The sequence below is a fragment of the Misgurnus anguillicaudatus genome, chromosome 2, assembly GCF_027580225.2.
Source record: "Misgurnus anguillicaudatus chromosome 2, ASM2758022v2, whole genome shotgun sequence".
NCBI classification, from domain to species: domain Eukaryota; kingdom Metazoa; phylum Chordata; class Actinopteri; order Cypriniformes; family Cobitidae; genus Misgurnus; species Misgurnus anguillicaudatus.
Window position 1 is genome coordinate 5,871,777 of NC_073338.2, and position 12,573 is coordinate 5,884,349.

The window sequence follows — 12,573 nt, forward strand, 5'->3', positions numbered from 1 at the left end:
TGTGAACCGTGCCACCCCTATATATATATATATATATATACATATAGCAGCCGCCCAACGTCACCAGTTCACTTCTTCTCATGCAGGGCTTTCTCTTCGGCCTAGGGAGTGATCGCTGACAACACTGGCACAGCACAACACTACAATTCCTCAGGTGTACACACGTCAAAAAGATTCACCCACTGCACTCCACACACTCACAGTGAATTAGGGTCAGGATCACAACGTTGGGCCGGGGAATAGTCCTGGATAGTTGAAGGAGTCGGTGCAGAGGATGACCATATGAGAACGTCAAGACCATGACCTTTTAACACACTTCTTCCTCTTCTTGGACGGTTCTGGCTCACCCACCGATCCTCAACACGGGTGGGGCCACTCACACACTGCTCGGATACACAGAGGATACACTGGGGTGCAGTATTAGCAAGGATGTAAAACAATACAAGACGAATTCCAATGTAACTCACAGTTTCCTTCGGCCCTCAATACTTCCCTCTTTCTTCCAGATGTCTGGTGCATCTACTATTCAAGGTAAACAATCGCATCAGCACAACGACTTCAGAAGGAATAATTTGACAACTTAAACCACCACTTCCTGCTTCCTTGATGCCCTATTTATATGCCTCCTCTTCTCTGTAATGCCCAATCGCCAATCACCGCGCTCACTTTGCACACCTGTTCATAATAATCTCCAGATTTGTTTGCCCGGAGTTGCCGGAACTGGCTGTGTGTTTCAAGGACAATGGTCCGGGTGGAACTATTTCCGCCATTTTTAGGTTCAGCTGCTTGAAGTCACTCCGTAACAAAAGAATAGAATAGATTAGCCCTTGCTGCCATTCAATTACGATATGGACATTTAACCTGTCTATGATAATAATCCAATGACAGGTTTATCAGTAGATACTCTAAAGCAGGGGTCTCAAACCAGTTCCACAGAGGGCTTAGTGTATGCTTGTTTTTGGTCTTTCCCTTCAATTAGTGACCAATTAAGATCCTAACCAATTAGTGACCTACTCAGTCTGGTACAAGGTAAAAGAGAAAACCTGCATACACTAGGCCCTCAATGGAACAGGTTTGAGACCACTGCTCGAAAGTTAAAACTCACCAGCTCCCTCTTGGTTGCGGCCACCCCACTCCACCTGTTATGCATAATCATTGCAGCATTGTATCAAAATTACTCATATAATAATCATTATGTATTTAGAATTAAAAATAAATATATAATCAATACAATTACCTCACATTTGGTTGAATGACCTTTTGCATGCATAACTGATAAGAATGGTCCCATTTGCAAAAGATACTCTAGATCAGGAAAGGCCTCACGCACTCTTTTTAAGTATGGGTAATATTTGCACATTACATCAGTGAAGACAAACTCAATCTTTTGTGTCTTGCCAAGCTCTTTTTGAAGATAAAGAGGGTATGCAAACACTTCTCCACTGTACATCTGTACTCCTGTTACAAAAGAGTTAGTTCAGAATTCTAGTATAATCAAAGACAAGAAAGTCTTGGTTAGCTTGGGTTCATCAGAGTGCTGAACCTACCATTCAAAAGAATGCAGTGTCTACAGACTGAAATCATAACACCCTCTTCATCAAGTTTGGATTGAGACTTATTGTTAGACTCATTACCAGCTTTAAAGTGTGAGTTTCCACAAATGGGTGGGCCTGGTGACTAAGAGAATATTTTCACAAACAATTATTATTGTGGTTAAATCATCATCATAGATGACATGTAAGTTGTACATGATAAAATTGTCTCTTATGACTGAAGCATTAATTGATTATATTTTTCCATAACTTACAGTTTTGATTTTGTCTCTAATAGTTTGCAAAAACTCTGCAACCTCTTCATTTTTGGCAAAGAAGGTTTCGTCAAAATATGGATTTTCATTTATCCTACAAAAAACACTGAATGGACTCTGACAGGTTTAGGTTTTGTCTTTTAAAAGATAAATTACTTTTATAACTTACCCGTTGCGATTAAACCTGTACATTTTCCTGTTCCCATCAAGAGACACTGACACCATATCCTGACTGCAAGCTGGACAGGAGAAATGGTCATCTCTAAGAAGTGTTTCCATCTCATGTCTACAGTACGTCCATTCCAGAAAACTGCGCTGAAAACAGTCCACTGATATTGTACCAACCTAGTAAACATAAAATAGACTAGTTATGTTGAGAGTTGCTTAAGAAGTAACAGATACATTGATGCATTGTACTATACAGCACAACCTGACTTCTCCTTATCATGATTCCACACCATTTCCTTTCCTTGTACATCTAGCCACAACTTTCTTATTTATAAAACAAACCTTTATGTCAATGGCTATAACCCCCCTCACCCATTTATCCTCTACATTATTACATTTTGTTTAAATCTGACTTACTCTGCCAGAACGCATTGAGCGGCTTTGCAGCATTCTCACAAAGGCCTGTCTGGATAGGCCAGGTGCTGTGACTTTACAGTCTTCAAAGGTACTGAACAGGTCGACAGTGTAAACTGTTTGAAACTCAATGGTTCCCATTTAATATAAGGTATTTGACCTCAGGTGTCCACGGTTTTAAGCAAGACTTACAGGTTACCAAAGGAAGGGAGAGATCATAGCGACCTGTTGGGTCAAACAGAGATATTCATCACAACCATACATTCAACTATACAAAGCCTTTGTACTTGCTTTACACATTTTATGTTGTAAGTTAAACAAAGGTAAGCACCATTAATATTTATGAAGATAATGGCATGACCATCATTCACTGAAACATCCTCACCACCACAACAGCAAATCTTGTTGGGCAAAGCGATCGGTAGGAGACAATCTGGAAAAACACACATCAATATTAATTGTAACAGTTTACACTTGATATGTAATGTAATCCAATCCATATAGCGGTCACATACCTTCCTCACTAACTACATGTTCACCAGTGCTGTCTTTTGTAACGATGCATTTCGGTGACATGGCTTTGTAAAAGCCTCCCACAAATGACTCCCTGTTGTGTAGAACATATTGGTGATGCACTGACACATCACAGTTACTGCAATACAGTTATTTGGGGAGGCAGTCTCTGCATCGAATAACAACCTCTTCCACATGACACTGTTGCAAAGCTTGTTGAGGTGTCCTTCCCCTTGTTAACATGGCTTGTAAAAGATGTGGTCTTGATTTTTGCCACTTTTTGTCACATAGTTCATGCCGCAAACCCCAGGTCCGTAAGTTTCTGATGGATAAATGTCTAGGCTGTCTAAGCTCTCCTTAAGTTCTTAAATATTTTTGTCTTTAGAGGAGAGGGATAAATGGAGTTAAAGCTATGGTCTATGATTTCAAAGATTGTTCATTATTAATAACCTTGTTTAGATGATGGTTATGGTTCTACAGTAAAATCCTAAAAATATGAATAGTAGGGATGGGACGATTACCGATTTCACGATTAACCACGGTGAAATGACCTGACGGTTAGTATTACCGTTTAAAATTTAATTATCATTACAACCGTGTTTGATTATCATGATTTTGAAAACTCGTGGTAAATCCCGTCCAGCCAGAATCAGTTTGACGCAGGCGCGTGGATGCAACATTGTATTCTGAACGAGAAGGCATGGCAGAAGGCAGTGGCAGCGCTCGGGAGATTTTTCAGCCATCCAAGAGGACAAAATCCGAGGTTTGTTTGTATTTTGGCTGTTACAAGAGCCCCGATGGCAATTTAATCGAGGATGGACACCCTGTCTGCAGATCTTGCAAGAGGAAAGTCGCTGCAAAAGGGGGAAATACATCAAATCTCCTAAGTCATCTTCGTGACAACCACCCACTTTTATATAGCGAATGCAAGGTAAGTTATCTTTTACCTCAATACCAAAACTAACTTGGGCAAATCGTTGGACAAAAATATTAATTAGATATTAAATGATCTCACTTGTAATTAACCTAAAGCTTCCGCGAATAAAAGTTTTACAGCAAGTGGCTTTGAGCCATGATGAACGAACGAACAAACATGTTCAATTAACGGTTAACATATTACACAGATTTATTCACTTTTACCACAGAAATAATTTCAAGGACCTGAAATATTGAATTGTGATTAATGCTTTTAAATGTAAATAGTGCTGCAACGGATTGCAGTTGATCATGGTTCGGTTCACACGTGATTCACGGATTAACACGCAAATTTAAATAGGGAAAGTTTATCATTTGCACGTGTTTTAAAGGTTGCAAATGTTAACATTCAAGTGATTTTAAACAATTTAATTGCAAAAGGCGCTAAAGTAAACAGTTTACTTTATGCACAAATGCACGTGCAGCTGAATGTGTCCAGTCAGTGCAGGTCCGAGTCAGACGTGATCATCAACAGATTTAGAACTGTTGATGTGTAAACTTTAGAAAGTTGCATCACTGACTGTATATCATACAGTGTATTAAAATACATTTGGCCAATAGAGCAATGAAAAACAACATAAAGTTGTGTAGGCTAGCCGTTGTGTGTGCCAGCGTTAAGTGCCCTCTGTAGTGCACCCAAGGAGAGACGTGTTTTAAAAAGCAGGCGAACATAAAATCTTTCTGTTTTTGACAGGGCACATACAAACAAAATGATCTTCTTCAACACAGTATTCTTTTTCTAATAAAAACATTAATGTCTAAAGTGTGCAGAAACCAGTCTGTACCTCAATTAACCTACTTAAGTCTGTGTCATTAATGTTAATCAAACAACCCAAGACACAGAGAAAATCACTTCTGTAGCTCTACAAAATAATAATTATATTTAATGAATAAAATAAAGACAGTGTTATTATTCATTTGATTCTATTTCTATACTGTACCTAATGATAATTTTAGACCTTACTTAATGTTCAACTTTGTTCTTTTTTATAAATGTTTGCAATTTCTTGATTTGTTATTAGATTTTCTCATCCATTTTTTTGCTGATCTGAAAAATGATCCGATCCGTGCCTCAAAAAACTGTAATGTGATCCGAACCGTGAGTTTTGTCATCCGTCGCACCCCTAATTTTTTAATCTTACCAGTTTATAAATCCATTATGTAAGTTAAAGTGTACAAAACATTTGTGTAGACAATATGTTCACTTCAACTATATTAATAATACATTTTAATTTAATACATTTTCTATTCCTTTGTTTATAGAGTGGGCGTGCAGCAGGCAAACCCAGTGATGCTTCTGGTCCCTCAACCTCCTCCTCATTTACAGTTGTGACCCAGACACTTGAACAAGCATTTAACTCATTCACCGCCAGCCTTTTTGAGAAAAGTTGCCCACCTGCATTTTTGTGATTTTAACAAAAGTTTCACAAAATTCCTTGCAGGAAAAATTATCTTCTATAAATATATAAACATACAAATTATATCAAATTAAAGAACACACCCTCTGCTTTCAAACAAACAACAAACAAACAAACAAAATGGGGAAAAAACGTTTCATTATATATTTACTTTTTCCACTTAATTTGACCACTGAAATATGGATATTTCTCTTCAAAAATACAACATTTTGAGCAAAAAGCTTAAAAAAATGCGTTTTTGTAAAGGAATTTATGTTAGAGATCAGACTCAGAATGACTATCAAACATAAAGGCAGTTCAAATAATTCATCAAATCATTTAAACTTCCGTTTTTGATAAATTGGCGGTTTGGCGCCATCTAGTTGATAAAAGCAGTATTACACTTTCACTTTGAAATTCGTCCAGAAAGGCACATTTGTTAGTTAAATATTAACTCATAATTGACGAGATAACTCGTCAATGGCGGTGAATGAGTTAAAAGGCAGACTGCTTATGCACCCACATCAAAAAATGCACAAGACCTCACTGCAGCTATTTCATATTTCATTGCAAAGGACATGATGCCCTTTCAAATTGTTAAGAGGTCTGGTTTTCTGAGGCTGATGAAAGTTGCTGTACCACACTACAAAGTGCCATCACGAAAATATTTTTCCAAAACTGAAATACCAAACCTGTACAAACAGGTCAAAGCTGCGGTTGTAAGAATTTAGCTCAAGGAACGTGGTTTGCTGCAACTACTGACCTCTGGACAAGTGAAAGTGGTGGTGGTCAACCCTACATAAGCGTCACTATCCATTACCTCACCCCTGACTGGCAACTGGAATCAAGCTGCCTCGAAACTCAGTTCTTCCCAGAAGATTACTCAGCTCAAAACATCAGCAAGTTTTTTGAGAACATGCTTAAAGAATGGGGGATCAATAAAAAAGACCTGGTCTGCATAACCACAGACAATGTTACAAACATGATAAAGGCTTTTGAAGAATTTTCCGAAGTGTGGCTTGGGTGCTTTGGTCATAATTTGAATTTGGCAATCTCAAAGGCTTTGAAAATTCCTAGAGTTGAAAAAGCAGTCAAGGCCTGCCATCATCTGGTCCAGGACTTCTCGCGTAGCTGGAAGAGAAGGCGAGAACTGAGGGAAAAACAAGCTGCCCTCAACATGCCACAGAAGGCTTTGATTCATGATGTGGTGACTCGATGGGGATCTACACACAAGATGGTTGAGCGTTTTCTTAGTCAACAGCAACCAGTCTGTGCAACACTTGCCGGAGAAAGAGGAACATGGCATTTAATGCCCAAGGAAACAGGAATAACTATCATGGAGCAGCTGTGCCAGCTCCTTGAACCTCTGAGCAAGTTAACCGATGCACTTGCCTCAGAAACACGAGTAACACTGTCAGCAATCAAGCCTGTCCTGGACCACATTAATTCTGATGTTTTGGAGGAAAAGGACACAGATACATCCCTGACCAAGGAGATGAAAAATTTAATGAGAGAAGACCTCAACAATAGATACCCAGAGAAGGCAAAGAGAGTCATGAACATGGCTTGTTTCATTGACCCCCGCTTCAAAAGGTGCTCTTTAGCTGAGTCTGAGGCTTCAAAAATTGAAACTGACTGTCTCCAGGAAGCTGTGAAGCTGGCCGCACAAGTCAGGGAAGAACCACAAAGCACCTCCACCAGCAGCAGCAGCAGCATCTCCACCAGCAGCATCGGGGGGAAAGGCCTAGCTGGGTTGCTGAGTAGGATTACTTCAACAAGGCAGCAAAGAGGTGAAGAGGGTCAGATTCCAACCACTCTAGAAGACAGTGTGAAAGGAGAAATCAAAGTCTACCTGTCTCTGCCCCCAATTTCAGCAGAAGAGGATCCACTGGTGTGGTGGAGGGGCCATGCATCAGAGCTGCCTCACCTTGCCAGGGTTGCCAGGAAGCTTTTGTGCATCCCAACAACCAGCGTGCCGTCAGAGAGAGTGTTCAGTGCCAGCGGGCATATTGTCTCTCCTCAAAGAGCACTGCTTAAACCAGAAAAGGTAAATATGCTGACATTTTTGCATGTCAATCTCAAGTGAACAAAGATGCACATAACAGGATCAGGATGTTAGGTCAGCTGCACTTTTTTCTTTAGAAGATGAGAACGGACATACAATCAACCATTGCTGTTCATTTGATTTGTTTACATATGGTTGTATTGTTACATGATGCACAGATTGCTTTACTTGTGTTGTTTTTATGTGTGCAATGTGCATTTGATATTCTTATTTAAGGTACTGTTCATTAAAACCTTCACTAGGAAAACTTATACCTCTCATGGCTCCATGTTAATGTTAATTTAATGTTTATGCTTAAAAAGTGCATTAAAGCTGGTAATTTTATTTGTTGTTTGTTAATTTTCAAAAATAAAACTTGTTTAATTGTCTTCAGTGTGTGTATCAGTTATTTTTTAACATTTCCATCTCATTTTAACAAAACCTTGATAATACTGATAACCATGATAATTCTGGTCACTATAACCGTGATGTGAAATTTTCTAACCGTCCCATCCCTAATTACAACATTTGAACGCTGAATTTAAAGTGGATACTGTTACATTAAACTTACTTAATTCAAATGTTGTGACTTTCTGGAAAGGCAGTCATGCATTTGTCTTTTGCATAGTTCTTTTGGCACAGAGCTACGCGTTTCACACACACGCACACGGGCAAACCAGATCAATGAATGTGTTTGTTTATCATTAGATTATTCTGTAATCGCAAGATTTACAAACCATTAAGAGGAGCAAATACAGGCGTGTGTTCGTCAGGATGACGTTAGATCCGATTCGCGCATATGCGTGCGTTAACGTAAGTGATTACAGAATAATAATGCAAGCAAACGTTTTGACACAAACGCAACTTTATATTGATATTGCGAGACAGCATTTCACCTCGAAGAGAAATCTGATATTTACATTACTGTCATAGCCTGATTTGAAACGGACAGTTTTGTCAAAGCAGCAAACACTTGGCTGGTTCTCTTAATTTTGTTGTTTGTCTCTGCCTATTCCTTCTATCCATGCCCAGCGCCACTGATTTAAGTCCTTTATATATAATTCCGTCTTACCTAGGCTAGGCTTCATTTACTTAATCTTCATCCTGCTGACAACGTTAACTTGTTGTGACTTTTCCGCGGCCGCATGGTCGGCATCTGCAGCTGGATCTCAGCCGCACCTCAAAGACCCCTCCCTATTCTACTTCTGATTGGCTAGTTTGTTAGTTTGGTTGAGAGTGAAAGATGTGTTTTTCTTATTCTATTTGTAGGCGAACGCATGATTTTTTTTAAATTTGCAGCCAACACCACACGCCGGAGATCCGACTGCAAGCTCTTTGGTGAGCTCTGCTTTGAATGAAGTTCCATGGTGACAAATAAATAAACTACTTGCGGAGTGAAATGAGGTCATTTATAAAGGTGCCTTGCAACCCCCCCACATACACACACAAAAAAATTGGATTTGCATGATTTACGAAAGCCTCATTTTCAGGTCGGAAAAGCCGGAATTCTGGATTTATCCGGAAGAATCACACCCCTGTACACAGAGGAGGTTAACAGCACATTACCATACTGGGGTTTGTTGTTAGCGTTTCTTACACGTTTTCAATTCCTCAGATAGCACTCAGACACTAATGATGTCTGTGACTGTGCTGTCTGCAGCGCCTGCCGCCAGAATAAAGTAATGTAACACGATAAAAACAGGATGCAGAACAAAATTGATAATATTGTGCATATTAAATAGATTAAAAGACAAATAACAGATTAATGGACGCCGCTTTGATTTTGAGGTTGCATGCAAAATCCATTTGGCTCAAAAAACCAAGGCCCCCTTAGTTTAAATGGGCATGACGCCTCTGAACATTATATAGTACATTTTACACAGTAACAATAGCTAAGTGTAGTTTTTTATACGCTTTAGCTATGATTTGAACTAAGGTAACCTACTTGTTGTTTATTTTGCTTGTTATCAGAAATAAACTACTCTAAAATGACTTTGTTGTTATTGTTTCTTTGCGGAGTAAGTTACGTATGTTCCACAAAAGCTGTTTGTTAATGTTGTAACTGCTGAAACCGTCTATATGTTTATTTTGTTATTTTATAAAACGGAAACATACCATGCCTTATGTGCTTTTTCTTTCAATCTTTGATTAAGAACAGCTGTAAATGTTGTTATATCACCTACACTTTGAGTAGTAGTAGAAAAACCATAAAAATTTAATAATAATCTAATATTGTCAGGGTTTTGTGTTTATTGTTTCAGTTCACTGTTAATCATCTTGTTTAGTTGTCCTTGTTATCTCATTTCATCATTATAAGTCACACCTGTGTTTCATTATAGTTAAGTTCTTACACCTGTGTTTGGTTTGCCATTCACCCCTATATATTCTGCCCTCATGCATTTGTTCCTTGTCGGATGTTTTATGCCTTGTCTTTGTTGTATATTTTTTAAAACAGTTCTAGAGTATATGGGCCATTCTACCGAATTGGTGCAAATTGACACTTCAAAACTTCTTGAAAAAAGTGTGTTTTTTTCTGCAAGCTTTGTAGTCATAAACATAGTAGAACATCTAAGGAACACTAATCTACTGATTGGACACTTTAGTTTCCTAGCATGTTTTTATACCGTTTCGAAATGTTTTCTCTCTCCCAAAATTTGTCACTACCGAAACACAACAACATTTGATATAAAAATTTGGTTTTTAATAGCCTATTCTGATTTTCTTTACATTAACCTTCTAAATATATTTGTTACATTTTTTTAAAGACAGTGTCATGGTTATATTGATTAGAAATATTATTTTAACAAAACTATAAGAGTGGTTCATCAAATTAAATGCATTTTGAAAGCATTTTTTCTCGGTAATTGCCATACATGCACTGATAGAGTTTTCAAATTCAAGGATTCATTAGTTTAAATTTTTATCTAAATAAATAAAATTATGTCATCTTTTCTGATAACAAAAACCTATTTTATTTTTCCAGAACATTATTTGTTTCGGTCGTGACATCAAATGTTCGGTAGTGACGACCATATTGGATTGTCCATATTTTGTGTTAAAAAAAGTCATTAGTAAGTCAAAAATGGTTGGCATTATGCAGTCAAAACATACAGCACAAAGAATATCTAACGCAACACCACATAAAAGCACTTTGCACTGAAATTACGCTGAAGAGATGGCGGATAGTTCAGACCTTGAAGGGATGCTAGATGCTGTGTTGATTTTCACATCTCTTGAGAAAAAGATGACAATGTATGTCCATATAAAACTTCAAGCCCACAGTATAAACTACAGAATTTGGTGTGTGCACCCATGTCCATCTGTAATGTTGGTGTACACATGTGTGTCTGTTTTTCCATTACACATTCTAACTTCTCTAAACCTCCTTAACTGATTCTCTTGTTGCTGAGTTTGACTTTTTTGAGTTTGAAGTAAACTTAATTTTTTATTTGATTTGAGGTAGGTTGAATAAATTTTCATATAAAAGAACTAGTGATAGACCGATATATCGGCCGATTTTTGCGAGTTTTATGTGTATTTGCATTGGCCGATTAGTGGCTGCTGTGTTCACAGAGTTTTTCCGGCATTATTTACAGACAGAAATATATTTTTTTAAGTTCAATAAATGTTACTTTTTTAAATTGAGACTTATAAAAATGACACGATGATGCCAAATGTTACAAGTACACTAAGTGAGCAAAAGAAGTATCGGCTCAAGAAAATAGGCTCTCTCAGTCTGTCCGCTCTACTTTCATCTTTCCGTCTATGCATGTTGGTGATTCCTCTCTCTCTCTATAGATATCTCTACAAATTAACCAAATATATTTACATTTACATTATTAGTGTGAGCCTGCCCTGTCTACACTTAACAATGACATGTCAATTTACAATGATAAGTGCTATCTGTTATGTCATTTATATAAAGCAATCAGTCAAAGTCCCGCTAAATTAGCGCAGAAAGTTTTCCTAGAGACCAGAGGTAGAATCATATAGCCTTCATTTAAATCAATAATGAGTCAAGCTACTACTGTATGAATTAATTAAATTAATCTGGCCTAGTTCATTTTATCTTAGTTTGTAGTCCTAGTCAAATCACGTACAACATTACAGAAATATGACTAACAAATTATTTGTACTGAAAAAGAATATATGTGCACATGAAAGTTTCTATTTATTTATTAAAATAAAGAAATAAGTGTCATTTTGTCACTACCGAAACAATCACGTCACAACCGAAATGTCAACAAATGTTTTGGTTGTGACTGTTTCGGTAGTGACGATTTAAGCTAACTTTGATCCTACTGCTAAGATACTAATCAGTACGTAGTTAGCTAGCACAGTTCTCAACATTGAAACATTAGTAAAACCTACATGACCTGTAGAAAAAATAAAAAAACGTAATTAATCATTGAAAACGTGTGATCGGTAGTGACATTCATAAATGTCACACACTGATTTCCAAACTTTTGATCACATTTACTCCAAAACCATGGGACTGATCTACTCACCATGTCACCACAAGGGAGAGAGGCACAGACAAAGTTTCTGGTTCAAAATGGAGGGAAGTGGTTTAAAGCATTATTATATTATTGACCAAACTATGCAATGTTTCGGTAGTGACGTGAAAATGCGGGACAGTGTTTTGTTTACATGATTTTACATTATTTTTACTGAAAATATCCAATAAATATATTTTTGGTTTTTATTAACAAAAGTATTCAAAATGATACTTCTTAAAACAATGATAAAAAAAATTACAAAAATTATTTCATATTTTTTTTCCTATGTTGAAATTCAGACCTTGGGGTTTGGGACAACCACCTCTCAATTGAAAGCACCATATAAATTATGATATTTTATATATAAAGCCTGCCGCTACCTCAAATATTACTTTGGGTTTTGATTGGTATTTGCTTATATTTTTTTATTATCAAACATTTTCCTACATTATTGCTTAAAAAATAAGATTTTTGGTTCCGGGACAGCAATTTGCACGAATTCGGTAGAATGGCCCATATATATATATATATATATATATATGTATATGAATCCTGTTTCCTCGTCATCGTTGGCGTATTTTGTATTAGTTAGAGTTAGATATGTGACAAATGTATTCATAACCCATGTTTTTCTACCTACTTTATTTAATTTTAAGAGCATATTGTAACATTTTCTTGAATAGCGATGATCAGGCATGGACACTAATTTTATTCAGTACATAATACATCTTTTCATATAAGATGTAGAAGATGCAA

The 12,573-nt window shown here is 37.1% G+C and overlaps 1 protein-coding gene across 1 annotated transcript; it reads right to left on the reverse strand.

Moving 5' to 3' along the window:
* Positions 1 to 998: 998 nt before the first annotated feature.
* LOC129441559 (uncharacterized) lies at positions 999 to 6,008 on the reverse strand. The gene is made up of 7 exons (XM_073872061.1): positions 2,905 to 6,008; positions 2,721 to 2,822; positions 2,393 to 2,614; positions 1,977 to 2,152; positions 1,808 to 1,901; positions 1,548 to 1,677; positions 999 to 1,458 (listed from the first exon to the last, which is right to left on the reverse strand). Exons 3-7 carry the CDS (start codon positions 2,528 to 2,530, stop codon positions 1,193 to 1,195), a joined length of 804 nt encoding a protein of 267 aa, XP_073728162.1. The 5' UTR covers positions 2,531 to 2,614; positions 2,721 to 2,822; positions 2,905 to 6,008; the 3' UTR covers positions 999 to 1,192.
* Between the last annotated feature and the right edge of the window lie 6,565 nt (positions 6,009 to 12,573).

Bases quoted from the DNA above. Each gene is read 5' to 3' on its own strand.
- LOC129441559 (XM_073872061.1), bottom strand. From the start codon at position 2,530: ATGGGAACCATTGAGTTTCAAACAGTTTACACTGTCGACCTGTTCAGT. The intron at 1,902-1,976 runs GTAAGTTATAAA...TGTTTTTTGTAG, and splicing joins TACAGGTTTAATCGCAACGG to GATAAATGAAAATCCATATT. The intron at 1,459-1,547 runs GTAGGTTCAGCA...CTTTTGTAACAG, and splicing joins ACACTGCATTCTTTTGAATG to GAGTACAGATGTACAGTGGA.